Source organism: Pteronotus mesoamericanus, unplaced genomic scaffold (assembly GCF_021234165.1).
Source record: "Pteronotus mesoamericanus isolate MK-2021 breed Mesoamerican mustached bat unplaced genomic scaffold, CSHL_Meso_final scaffold_99, whole genome shotgun sequence".
Lineage (NCBI taxonomy): Eukaryota > Metazoa > Chordata > Mammalia > Chiroptera > Mormoopidae > Pteronotus > Pteronotus mesoamericanus.
The window spans coordinates 15,894,889-15,909,065 of NW_026555330.1; the positions used below are offsets into that span (position 1 = coordinate 15,894,889).

The 14,177-nt window shown below is 50.4% G+C and overlaps 1 protein-coding gene and 1 non-coding gene across 2 annotated transcripts; one reads left to right on the top strand and one right to left on the bottom strand.

The window, feature by feature from the left end:
• Positions 1–2,812: 2,812 nt before the first annotated feature.
• Positions 2,813–2,884, top strand: TRNAQ-CUG (transfer RNA glutamine (anticodon CUG)). Its single transcript has one exon. It is a non-coding gene; the product is annotated as a tRNA-Gln (tRNA).
• A 7,808-nt stretch (positions 2,885–10,692) lies between these two features.
• On the bottom strand, positions 10,693–13,698 carry POM121L2 (POM121 transmembrane nucleoporin like 2). The gene has a single exon (XM_054564813.1). It carries the CDS (start codon positions 13,696–13,698, stop codon positions 10,693–10,695), a length of 3,006 nt encoding a protein of 1,001 aa, XP_054420788.1.
• Between the last annotated feature and the right edge of the window lie 479 nt (positions 13,699–14,177).

Consider the following 14,177-nt stretch of genomic DNA (forward strand, 5'->3'; position numbering starts at 1 on the left):
GTGACTATTGCTGCGTCCGCACCTGGTTAGCGTCTACTCATCTTCCCTTCCTCGGGAAGAACTTCTCTAAAACTTTCTAAATACGTCTTCACAGTTCTCTTAGCACTATGTACCTTTTTCGTTGAAAATTTGTGCTAGTTTGCATGGTGGCTTGATCCCTCTGTCTCTCTCACTAGAATATAACTTACAAGAGGGTAGGTGTAGTGCCCAGTTTCGTTCATTAACGAAACCCTAGTACACACGATAAATATTAATTGAACAACTATGTGAACGCTCACCGTGGCCCTGCCAATGAATTTTATCTCAGTTTTGAGATGAAGCGACTGGAGAAGCTGTGTCTCCAAGCCCTGGGAGGCTCCCTCCGATCGCAAACTCTAGGGCAGCTCTGCGTTTGTTGTGGGTTCTTTCTGGAGAAGAACGATAAGGCAGGAAGCTTCCCTGGAGGAGGTTTCTTTATTTTTTTCTTTGTTACCATTAAACTTGGATGCTTCCTGCAAAGATTTGGTTACACGTTTTTAGTTAAGACCTGTAGTTAAGGTTGGTTCTTAAAAATCAGTATGATATTTCTTCATTATTGAAGAATACATCCATTCTATAAGATATATGTGTACGATATATTCATCTTATTATTTCACAACCAATTGGTTCTCCAAAAATCTTTTTCTTATCTACTCATGTCCAGCCTTTACAAAAATGTTCAACCTGAAAGTAGCCTCTCCAGCTCCATTTGTGAAGTTTCCAAGATAGCAATTTCATCCAATACTCACTATGAAGCCTTTCATTTCTCCCATTTTCATTGTAAGTTATTTCTAGAACTCGGCACTGGTTCTGAATGGCACCTACGTGCTCTCTAGCGGTGTCATGGAAATGTGTGGGAACTTTTGGTCGTCACCATGACTGGCATTTGGTCGCTGAGTCCGGGGTGCAATGTGCCGGGCAGCCACTGACTGTCCTGAGCTCTGCTTGACTCCTAATGTCCTTCTGGACTTTAATGTAAGTGAAAATGCTTTGCTTACCTGAGCCTAAAACTAAACTCACTTTATATATAAACGCAAACACTTTACATGGATTTAAAGGACACCAAATTTATAAAGTGAGGAATAACTAGTCTTTGTTCTGTTTTACTCAGGAAAGAATGTCATGAAGAGCAGGACAATTTGCCTGGGACTCACCAGCGAGACAGGCCCCTGTCCTGGTGATTCCGCGTCCGGGCCCAGGATCCGCTCGGGCACACGACAGTGGCGGGTAGAGGGAGCAATCTCTGACGCTCGATTATTATTTGTTTTTTGTTTTCGACTCCCTTCACCAACTGCTCCCACCACCACCCCTATGCCTCTGGCAACCACCAATCTGTTCTCTGTATCTACGAGCTTGGTTCTGCTGTGGTTTTTTGATTCTAGATATAAGGGAGATCATATGGCATTCGTCTTTCTCTAGCTGACTTATGTCACGTAGCATAGCACATAGCACACTGCCCTCAAGGTTCATCCATGTTCTCACAGTTTGCAGGATTTCTTTCTTTCTCATGGCTGAATAATATTCTGGACCACATGGTTATGTGGAACATACCACATCTTTTCCCACTTATCTATAGGTGGACACTTACGTTGTTTTCATATCCCGATGGGGTCATTGCCCAACAAGAAATATACGATGCTCTTAGACCCGTATTCTTTCCTGTTTTGCTTTGTGTCCCCTTAAAGCCTCTTTTATTTAAAATGTACTATAGCTCTCTGTGTGATCTTTCCCCCATTTTTAGCAGTGTGATATTTTAAAAATAAAATCTTAGATTATGGACGTTTCTTTGATGACTCCGAAGACTCATTCCAAGTTTCGCAACAGCCAAGGTTGCATTGTGGGGTAGCAGCCACAGTCCAAGGGAGCGTTTCATGGTTGTTTAAATAAAATCCACATAGAGATGAATGGAAGAAAGCCATCCTGGCCAGAAGCTAGACCTGCAAGCATCTGGTCCATAGTCAGGTGCATTCTCCGTTGTACCGCTGGCAACAGCAACTCTTAGAAACGACGTTTGAAATGAGGCTTCAGAAGTTATCGGTACATAAGTAACAACTATTTTGAACTTAACATTTAAAAAAACCCCAAACTTTTGTAAGTCAGAGACCAGGTAGTTCAGTTGGTAAGGACGTGGTTCTAATAACAGAATTGTGGGTTTGATTCCCACACAGGCCATAGGCTTGTTTATTTTCTCAGTTCTTAACCGGTAAAAAGCACAGAACTACGTACAACATACAGAGTCCTGAGAAGTTTCAAATCCATCCTTGTTGTTATCCTCTAACCCAGTTCAGGTCTAACGACCCAGTTCAGGTCCCATAAACCCGGCGTCTCCCAAGCGGTGGCTGGTCCGCCTCCCCCGGAGCCGCGGGGCGGAGGGCTCAGAGCGGGGCTCGGCCTAATGGAACAGGCAAAGAAGTGGAAAAGGTAACTGGAAACTTTTTTAAAAGTTTATTTGATTTTAAACTGTCTTTCCAAATAGCAATCACCCTTCTTTTTCAAATCAACAAGACATGTAAGGTAAAAAGAAGTTCTTGAAAGGCGGTCCTTCTGATTTAACTGACAGTCCGGATGGCCCTGCGAGGGGGCACCGTGAACCGCGGGCCGGCGCCCGGCGCGGCTTCTCCCTCCGTCTCTTCCCTGAAGCCCCCGGCGTAAAAGGTGGGCGCGGCAGGTGGCCGCCCGCCGCGCGGTGCCAGAGGCGAAAAGCAGATGGACGTTATCCCTTTAGAGCGGAGTCAGGGGGCTTGAGAGGAAGAACTATATCATCAAAGAGTTTAGGGAAACCCCTTCGCAAGCGGGTCCCATGGTGTAATGGTGAGCACTCTGGACTCTGAATCCAGCGATCCGAGTTCAAATCTCGGTGGGACCTTCCTGTGTTTTTCTTCTCACTTCAGTCCCATTTCCTTGGCACGAGCCATTTTCTTGTTCATACAAATCCCCACGCCCAAGGTTGTGTCTGATGCTCCCACGTCGCCTGCAATCACCAGCCAAAGGACCACTGAACGCTTGCCCTGCGCAGCTTGTCTTTTGCGGGGCGGGGGAAGAAACCTCAAAAGCACTTGCGCGCGAGAAGCCCCCGAGCTTGCTGGAGCGGGACATCCCTGGAGAAAGCCTGCGAGAGGAGGAGACAGGTGGCCCGCGAGAACAGCGAGAGACGTGGTGACAGTCGTGGACCGAGCACAGTGGGGTGGGGCTTAAGAGAAGGGTTCATCGCTCGGCAGCGGTCGCCAAGGCCGGGAGGAAGCTGCCGCGCACAAGACCGCAGAGGGATGGAGCCCAAGCGCAGAGGTCCGGGGGGTCGGCCGACCAGCCGCGGCCCGCGGTCGGGGGGGCGCGCGGACCGAGTCCGGCGCGGGGAGCGGAGGCTGCAGTGACCGACGCTGCCCCGCCGCCCTGGTCTCCGCCCAGCGCACATCCCCCAGGGGCTTCTTTAGGATTAAATGGCAACGTTTTATTCAAGGGTCTTAAATGAATTGCGATCCTGGCAACAACACCCGGCAATACCCGGAGCGTTCCACAGAGAAAGGAATGTGGAGCGTTTTCGCAGTGAAAGGCGCCCGATGCGGAAGACCAGCCCCGCATTCGCTCCGTCCTCTGGGCTGGAAGCCGGCGGGAGTCCGGCGCCTGGGCGGCCGCACGGCGCCTCCTAAATTCTTCAGAGGATTATCTGCAGGATTTACAGACGCAGGGGCGTGGACGCCAACTGGGGAGCGCAAAAGTGTAAATCCTCAGGTTAATTAAAGGAAGATGACGATTACGCACGTTTCAGCCCATTCTGATTCAGACAATCCTGTTCGCTTGACTGCAGAGTCCCCGTTCTTTTCCTTCTTTCTTTCCTCGCCAGCCAGGGTGCCCCGGTCCGTGCGGGGGCTCGGCCGCCCGCGGCCCTGCAGGTGCTCGTGGGCCCGCGGCCAGGACGCTCGTGTGCAGAATGGGGAGCTCGGTGACCCCGGGAGCTGCTGCGACATTTAGTTTTGGTGAGAGGCCAGAAGGAAAAAAAACATGTGGGCAGGAAAAAGCAGCTCCAGCGTTAGAAAGAGCACAGTGGTGGGGGGAGGGGTGGGAGGCGGGTAAACGTTATTGGCAGAAACTACAGAAGAGAGAGGTGCATGAATAATGCACCTTAAGTAATTATAAAAGCACCGTGTATAAACCTCACACGTGTTCAAAACCACAAGCTTGTCTCTTTGCTGTTACTTTCCACCGAGTTATTCCAGCCATAGGAAGTTTTTATCCGTGGACACATGAATTGATGGGCAGAAAATATTCCCAGCTCTTTCGCGAAGAGACACAATTCTACTTTACATATACAATAATTTATCAAATTTATTTATTTATATATTTTATTGTGTGCTACTTAAATGTGAAGGTAATTTAAATCAAGAAAAGCACTTAAGCAGATGTATAGTCACTGGAAATACCTAAAAAATTAGATTTCACTCTACGACAGTACTTTGTTTGGCATAGTGCATGGTAGGGTTTTGAGCATAAAATACACAACATTAGGATATAATTCTGTGGCAGGTATGGAATATAAAAATATGTTTGCAGGAGAAAATGTATTCTTGAAAATTTTTTAACTGTAAAACCTCAGTAAGAAGGGGCAGAAGGAGGGGGAGGGGCCGGGGAAGAGGACCGGATGGGGGGAGGGGGTGCGGGGGGAGGGGAGGGCTGCGAGGCCTAAGGTGAAACAGGAAGGAGCAGAGAAGGCAGGCAGGTGAGGTGGGGCAGAGGGGAGGAGGGCTAAGCTGGTGACAGAGAATGAACCCTAGGAGCAGGGGCAGAAAAGAATTTCTCCTCGACTGGAAGGCAAGTGTGGGAACTGAAAAAGAGGGACAGCCGGGCTGGAGAGGGCAGAATAAGACAGAGTCGTCCAGGTGTGAGCGGCTCCCTGGGGGAAGGCGCAAGGACTGGTTCCCCGTGAACACTCTCTAAGGTGTACCTGCTGCATGTCAGGGTCAAAGTGCAAGGCTTTGCCAAAAGTAACACTTGAAAGAGTATACAGAAGCACAGGTTTCTGTGGGACAAGAGGGTCGAGTGGCTAAGACAAAGGGCTGCTGACCCACTGCGCTGTGCGCCGCTGGGTTGGATCCCCGCGTTGCTGGCCATGCGGGAGTGGAGATGTGGGTCTTCTGCTCTTTATCTCTGAGCTACCCAAACCTACACAGCTTTCCTGCTTCTCCTCGCCTCTCCCTTCACTCCTTTCGTTTCATTTCTTTCTCACAAGGTGTAAATGCTCTGCTCTTTTCCAGCTTATTTCCATGCCCTCCACCTGGTGGAGTCCTAGACAAGGATTAAATTTCACAGCAAAATGTTACCACAGAGCAAGTTGGGCCTTGCTGCCTGCACCACTCTCTGGGCAAGTTCCAGAGGCAAAGGTTTGGCGAAAAGGAAAAAAGTTTTCATTCAAAAGCTTCACAGTTTTGGAATAACAGCTTTCCACTGTGATAGGGTTCATTGATAATCATTTAAGCCTATCAATTCAGGCTAAGCTCTTTAACTCTTTAGTTATACCTCTTAATTGAATGGCTTAAGCCTATCAATTAAGGCAATTATCTTTAACCTCTGAGTTCTGTCAGTCCTCCTGATAGTTTTTAACTACCTTATTTCTATAGGATTAGCTTACGAACTAAAACAGCCTGCGATACAAAAGTTACCCAATTCTGGAAGAACGGCAGGCTTCTGCCTCACCGCTCCTCCGCTCTAGAGCCCCCTGAGAAGAAGAACCCTGCCACCCTCTGCCAGGCCAGCCCGAGCCTAGGCTGCACCCGGAGTTCCTTCCATTCCCAAATACCGTCTGTTGGGAAATGCAGGCAGCTGCAGCAAGATCACCCAGGCGTCCTTGAGGAAGCGAGAGCCAGCCCAAAAGCAGGAGAGCCCTTCTTTTATTTCAAATCTTCTAGCCCTTAATTCCATGTGTCCTGGAGGGTTCTGCTTCTCAGCCACTCCAGGCCGAGATGTTTACCGTCGCCTCAGGCAGCCTCCCCCCGGGGCCCCTCTCTGCTTCTCCCCAGCGATCTGACCTGACCGCATCTCTCTGGGTCAAAAGGAGCAGCCAAGTCTGGTGAGACCCGGCTTCCCGGCTTCTCTGAATAATTGACAGCTTGCATATCACTTTCTCCAGTCCTCAAGTCAGGTTAATTCTTACCCTTCTTTGTTTACTGTCACAGTGAAACACTGAGGGAGTCTGCTGCTAAGAGACACATCCTACAAGAAATGCCAAAGGAACTCCTTCGGGTTGAAATAAAAGGATACTAAATAGGAACGTGAAGCCATATGAAAAAATATAGAACTACATAAGCAAACAAAAAACCAATATACTATTTTTTTTGTCAGTTTTGTAACTCTCCTTTACAACCCAGGTGATTCAAAAGGCAAATACATGAAATAAATCTATATTAATGAGCACGCAAGGCATAAAGTAATTTGTGGCAAAAACAACTTAGAGACATAGCTGTACAGGAGCACAGTTTTTGTATTCTATTGAAACTAAGTTGGTAAGCTGCTGTCAACTCAAACTATATTGGTTTAAATTTAGGATACTCTATGTAATATCCACGAACTATAATTAACCACTAAGAAAATATCTAAAAAACACACACACAACAGGCCCTGGCGCCTGTGGCATCATCCTGCAAAGCACGAGGTCTCTGGCGATTCGCGTCAGGGCACGTGCCTGGGTTGCAGCTGGTCCCCAGTCGGGGAATGCGATGCAACCAATCCATGTTTCTCTCCTTTTCTTTCCCCCTCCCTTCCTCTATCTCTAAGAATAAATAAATAAAATATTTTTTAAGAAAAAAATACAAACAGCAGGAATGAGAAAATTATCAAAATACTACACTACAAAAAACCAATTAGACATCAAAGACAGCAGTGATGAAAGAAATTAGAAACAAAGACTATGTAAGAGATACAGAAAACAGCCCTGGCTGGTGGGGCTCAGTAGATTGAGTGCCCGCCTGAGAACCAAAGGGTCACCAGTTCAATTCCCAATCAGAGCATATGCCTGGGTTGCGTGCCACGTCCCCATAGGGGGTGCAGAGGAGGCAACCACACACTGATGTTTCCCTCTCTCCCTCTCTTCCCCTCTTTCTAAAAGTAAATAAGTAAATAAATCTTCCTAAAGAAAGAAATACAGAAACCAAATAGCACGATGGCAGAGGTAAAGCCTTCCTTACCAGCACCCCAACTGTAAATGGGTCACGTTTTCCAATCAAAAGGCAGACGTTGGTTCAATAAAACATGTTAAATGATCCTATGATGTGCTGTCTATGGGATACTCGGTTTAGATCTAAAACACGATTAAACTTAAAACAGTAAGATGGAGAGATATTCCATGCAAATAGCAACCAAAAGAGAACATGGGTGGCTATAATAATATGAGAGATAAAGGTTTTAAGTCAAAAAACTGCTGCAAGACACAAAAAAAGGCATGATATGTAGATAAAGGATCGATTCATCAAGAAGACATAACAGTAGCATACCACAGAGCCCCAAACATACTTGAAGTAAACATTGACGAAATTAAAGGGAGAAGTAAGCAGGTCTACAATATGGGTTGGTGACTTCAATATTCCATTTTAAATGATGGATAGAACAGTTAGAAGATTTAAAAGGAAATGGAGAAGTTGAACAATATTATAAGTCAACAAAATCTAATAGGTATGTATAGAGCACTATACCCAACAGCAGTAAAATACACATTCTTCTCAAGTGCACATGAAACAGTCTCCAGAATAGAACTCATATTAAGCCAGACAAGTCTCAGTAAATATTTAAAAGGTTAAACTAATACATCTTCTCCAACCACAATGGAGAGGAGCCTGTCCCAAGGAAAGACTCCCAGAACAGCCCAACCAACTGAGAAGAGTAAAGGGGTATCTGAAGGAAATCTGAAAGGATATGTTGATTAATATAAGCATCACTCTGCATAATAGGGCTTTTGGGGTATTTATATATAATATTTTGTGTCTTGGATGCTGGTTACACTGATGTGCTCAGTGTGAGAAAAGTCAGTGAGTTTCACCCTGATGTTCAGGGTACTTCCCTGAATGTATATTATTCTTCAGTAGAAAGTTTTTAAAAAACCTAAGAACTTGTGATCATCCTAAGACACGATTATCTGGGTGAAATGCAAGTTTCTAAGTGGGAGAAGATATTGCAAAACAAAGGCCTTACAGTGAGAACAACAACAACAAAAAACCCTTCTGTAACTCAAAAAGAAAAGGAAAGACAGTAAAAAAAAAAAAAAAAAAAAAAAAAACAAGCAAAAGATGATGAACTTCCTGGACCAAAAAAGAAAAAGAAAAGATATTTCATTGGTCAAGATCATTTCATTTGCTCCTCATAACAACCCTGGGCAGGGACACGAAGACCAACAATTAGGAAAGAAATATATAACAAGAGTCTGAAAGTGTTTCTCCATATTTACTCAATGATTTCACTTTTAAGCTTCAAACCTTTGGAAATACAGATGCAGATAAAGATTTTCATACAGAGATGTTCATCTCAGCTTTATTAAGAAAAATATCTGGAATGTAAAAATAAACTATAATCTTTAGTTTGATGTAACAAATCGTTGTGAGCTTAATGCGTTTACTGTTATGAACATAAAACAGGCGTGAAGCTCACAGTCGCTAAGTATCCTCCGTTTGCTAAAATACATGGAATTTTTAGAATTATATTTTCAAAGAGCACTCATTGTAATGGGAACAAGTACATTAGTGTAAGATTAAACAAAAAGTAATATATTAAAATATGTAAAACACCTCATGTAAAATAAAATTATTTAACCAATACTTTCTGGGTCCCTTCTATTGCATGGACAATGCCCACCCACCCCAGCCTAGTTTGTTTGTTTCTTTTAATTTTCCATCACATCGACACTGTAAGTCATGACACACGAGTGTCACAGGGTGGGGATGAGCTGATCAGAAACCAGCATAGCAAGCAGACTCTTCAGAGGGTCCCTGTAACCATTGCCCACCCCCCGCCCCTGTGGTCATGCCCTTGTATGATCTCATCCCGTGAGTGTCTGGCACAAGCTGTGATTTTCTTCTAACAGAATCTGGCGAAGGTGACAGGTGTGTGATTGCAGACACATGACTATGTGAATAAGTTATATGACATAGTACCACCCATTTATTTTGCTGGAGCAAACAGCATGGATATTTAGAGTCAGAGGGAACTGCGTTAGAGTTCTAATCTTGGTGATTTGTTAAATGAGGGAGGAGCAGCCCAGACCTTGGAGCCATTTGGGTTTAAAGCCTGAATCTCACCTTTACTAACTGGGTGGTTTGGGCAAGTTTCATATCATCTTTCTGCGTCTGCATTGACATGTGTTTAACAGTCAATTCTACATCATTGACTTATTTTGACAATTTTTATTTTATTAACCAATTTAAGATGACTTACTTTTCCAATTAAGCCTTTCCAAGGTATCCATAAAACAAAACAGGAGATAGATGTCTTCAGGGAGTTGTTCCTGTCCTTTTTTTTTTTTCTTCTGTCACAGACCTGCCACTGGTTCCAGAGCAGAGACCTGCCTTGGTATCTACCCATTGCTTCCCCCTCTGCTCTCAAGCCCAAGAGGCTTCCTGTCCTGCCTGCCCAGGAGAGATGTGAATGTGGAGGAGTGTCAGAGGAGGTGTAAGCTTTGGTTCCTTAATTGAGCATTTCTTGCTTCTGCTGGAGGTAACGCGGCCTAAGTTGTAGGGAGAAGAAGCAAGGTTGCACCACCCTGCCTGTCCCCGCTCTGGCCCTACTTCTCCCTGACAAGTCACCCCTTAAAGTAAAAAAGCTGGAACACTGGCATTTCTAGCCATAATGTGGTGGGACTTGACCCCTCCAATTAGCTAGGCGCCAGGCATACGTTGCACAGGTAAGTGTGGTTCTACCCACTCCTGCAAGTCACCCTTCTCCAAACCCCACTGAAGGCACAGAGGACAGCCCTGTCAGGCAGAGGGAGGAGTCCCAGGCAGGCAAGGCTCCCAGCTGGGAGGGGCGCTGGCCCAGGGCTTCCCTGTTCCGGAGGAGGAGTGATCTGTGAGTCTGTGAGGCTGTCTTCACTCGCCAATCTCTTGGGAGCTAAGCTGGCAAAGAGAAGGATGGGGCTGGGATGGAAAATGGGTAAAACCGTTTGGTCAGAGAAAGCGGCACAGCACCCCTGGGGCTCAGGGAGAAGCTGGTTCAAGGTCAATTACATCCGAACTCCTCCGAGAACCCACTGAGGAACAACGCGGAAACAATGAGGACTCAGCATGGTCAGGGACCAGAGGAAGGGAACCGCTTCTTAGAGCCGGACGACAGCTAAGACTTGGAATCCATTCCACCTCCCAAAGATGTGAGGTGGGGTGGGGGCGCTGCACCTGTTGCCCCCTGGCTTGTCTGTTCCCCAGGAAAAGCAGGTGGCCGCGTTCTGAGTGAGCGCGCACCTGAGACAGGGGGGAATGGACAGGAGGGGAACGTCCTGTTCAAGCCCCGAGCTCTCGCCGGGTTTCTCTGCTGCCACCACGAGGCATTTGGCGCTTCCCTTTCTAGAATCTAGAGGAGGACCCGCAGGTGAACACAAAGCTCTAGCCTTAAATCTGGGTATTGCTGCTTTCGAGGATTAGTAGACACTGAGGCTCTTCCGGACAACACTAAGCTTCGAGTCAGGGTGCGGGTGAGGGACACAGGCTATTTCTTGAGGGCATGGTGCCTTCGGGGATGCCCTTGTTCCCGATATTTGGGGCTTTTTGGTTTTGCACCAATGGAAAATGAAGGGGCTGATGATTTAAAAGACCCTCTCCCAACGGAGCTCTTGGCAGGTGGAGAGGGAATCCCAAATACAAAGCTACTGCCTGTCTTTACTGGCCTAGGGTCAGGGATGCTCTGAGCTAAGGGGACCAAGGGGGAACCCCCAAACACAGTCTTTCTTCCAGAAATGCCGGCCTTCCCCAAGGCAAAAGGGGTGCTCTGGCTGGTCAGGCCCTGGGTGTTCTGACTCCAGCCTTTTCCAAAGGGTGCACCAGTATGAGTGGCCCCACTCGGCATTGCTCCAATGGACAGCACCCCAGACCTAGAGCTCATGTTTGGGACCCCAGACTCCCCACAATCCATAGGGGTCACTGATCCCCCAAAGGCAAATGGTCGTGGGGCTGTGCTGCCAAATACTGAGCCACAAGCCCCACTCCGGCGGGTCGGGGTGTCAGCTCCAACGCCAGTGGCACCAGCTTGACCAAGGGGCAAGCCTGCTGCAGGGCTGCCTACGTCTGGCTGGACGCTGGCAGGGATGTGGGAGGCAGGGCCTGAGGGTGCCAACACCCCGGAAGCTGACTGCATGGGGCTGCTGAAGGCCGGCAGAGCTGGAGTTGGGGACCGGGATGCCACAGCTGAGTTTCCAAAGACAGAAGCGCGACTGAAGCTTGGGGCAAGGGCTGGTTGGAGGGCCCCTGGCTTTTGCTCACCTGCAGCCCCCAAAGCAGGCTGGGGAGGGGCTCCCAGGGATGGCGGGAGAGGTGGCTTTGAGCTTGACCCCAGAGGAACTGTGAATAGTGAGGTCAGATTGGAGATGCCGGGTGACGGTGTGGGCTGGCTTGTGGTGACAAGGGCTGAGGCCGACACAGGGCTGCCCTGGCCCCTGAGACTGGCAGCGCTTTTACTAGGGGGTGTCTGGGCAGCACTCTGGCTAAGGAGGTCGCCTGAGTTTCCCACAGGAATGGCAGGGTGCTGGGGAGACGGGACAACGAAGCCTGTGACTGGGGAGAGGCTGGTCCTGAAGGCACGGGAAGCCCGGAAGAGGAACGTGTGAGCAGCGGAAGGGACAGAGTGGGTGTTGCCCACGGTACTGGTAACTTCTGCGACACCCACATCCAGAGGTGGCTTGAAAGAGGAGCCTCTGGATGTGCTCCCTGGGGGACTGGACGTGGCCTCAGAGGCAGCCTGGGCCAGGCTGTGGGAGAGGTGGGCAGAAGCCGGAGGAGCTGGAGGAGAGGTCTGCTTGGAAGGGAACGGAGCTGCCTCGGGCATACTTTTAAGCTGTTCTGTGCTGCCAAAGGTGGGCTTGAAGGTGGGCATGGAGATGTCTGAGGGTGAACGTGCCGCAGCCGTGACTGAGATTCTGGAAGGTAAGGCGTCGTCCTCAGTCTCGCGGCTGGGTCGAGGCCCCAAACTGGGTTTTGATGCGGGGTCAGCAGAAGTTGCAGCAGGAGGTGCAGACCCGGAAAGATGGCGACCTGGTCTCCTCACCGTTCCAAACAAAGTCCTTCGTGTAGAGGGCACTGCCGGGATAACGGCAGGTGGGTTCAAGGGCCGCGTCCGGTCAGCGGCCGGTGACGTGGGAGAAGCAGGGGTCCGAGGGGCGACAGCAGCTGTGGGCTTCGCATCTGAGGAGGAGCCTGGGGGGGGCTCCATCTGTGAGCGCCAGGGCGGGGCCCGCGGTCCGGGTGTCTTCAGAGCTGAGTCGGCCACACTGATTCCGTCTCCCCACAACTGTGGGGAGGACAGTGGGCCTGGCGATGCCACCTGAGGATTTTTGCCGTGGGTTGGAGCTGTGCCTGCAGAATCCAGGGTGACCGAGAGGGGAGGGTCTGTGGTGACCGCTGCGGTATCTTTTCTGGTTTTGCTGCTCCGCTGGAGTCCGGCTTTCAAGGCCAGGCCCTCAGCAGGGACTGCGCGAGCACGCTGGGGAGCGGGGCTCAGGGGCAGCAGGGTCCCAGGGCGAGAGGGCAGCGGCAGAACCGCCTCATTTTGCTCCCCAGTGCTGCCAGGCACTGCTGGGGACTCCTCTGGCGCCAGTGGGGCTGGAGAGCGACCCTGCTGACCTGCTCTCTTTTTCACTGGCCACTCGGGCATCTGGAAGGATGCACAGAGAACGCTTCTCTTCCTGGGCTCGGAGAGATCTCGGGAAGAGCTATAAGAACTTGTAATCGCATTTCTTTTGGAGCTGAGGGGGCCACCTGCACGGGCGCTGGCCGGGGAGCTCCCAGAGGAGGAACTGGGCCTCCTCCTCAGGCTGTGGTCTGAGCTCCAGGAGTCCAGGCTTCTCTTCAGAGGCCCGAGGCTCGGCACAAAGGAAGCAAGGTCTCCGCTTCTCGGCAGAGGCTTAAATGCAGATGGTCTGGCATCCAGACTCCTTCCCTTTCTACACGACCTTCCAGGGGACGCGGTCGGGGTCGGGGACGGTGGCTCTTCCACCCGCAGTCTCCCGTTCCTACGCTCTCTGAGGGCCCTGAGCACTGTCTCCTTTGCACGTGGGTCTGGAGGCTTCTCCCAGAGTGAGGGCCCCGCGAAGCTGATGGCTTGTGCTGGGGCCGCAGCGGGGAGCCCTCTCCGAGGGGTGATCGTGACGGTCACCGGGCTCCACACTGCCCTGGGGTGCCGGAGAGACCAGATAGTCCGCTTTAAGTAACTTTCCCACCAGTCCGAGGGAAGAGGCCCCACGATGGAATTCTGGGGCCGCTTCATGGGAAAGCGCTTCCAGGCCTCATTCACTGCCCACGAGGCGGGATTGGCAGGGTCCCAGGTCCTCGGCCTTCTCGCAGGTCTGAGCCGCGGGGCAGGGTGGGCGCGATGGACGTGCTGAACCCGGTGGACCTGGTGAAGGGCCTGGGAGGACCGGCGGGTCACCGGCCTTTGGGGCAGATCCGCGCGTCCCTCTGCCGGGGGCGGCCAGGGCCCCAGTTTGCCCAGGTAACTGCCCATGAAGAGCAGTGGGGCGGCTCGGTGACTTGGAGGATGGTTTCGCCCTTCGAGGTTTCCGACATCTGCCGACTCAACAGAGTCCAAGTGCGCAGGGTTCGGTGACGGTTGGGATCCGGGCGCGAGGAAAGTGCGAGGGTCTCGGGGCGCTCGATATCCGCAGGCCCCGCGACAGCAGGTCAGCGTGGAGTGGGAACAGGGGCACGCGGGGCCTCGGCAGCCCCGTAGGCTCTGCTGTTTGGAGGCCTAAGCCGGGAGCCCGGGCGAGGAGAGGGTTTCTAGGGGAAGCGCGGAGCACAGGCCTGGGACCAAGCGCCCGAGGTCACCGAGTCTCGTGGTGGTGGTGTGAGCGGGCGCCGTGTTCCCGGAATCGGAGCGGGGAGCCCAGGACCGCCAACCCGAGGGCGTGCCCGTGCAGCCAGACGGCGGTCGTGGCGCAGCAGCCAGGAACACGGGACGCCCCAACACCGAGGGTGGCCTTT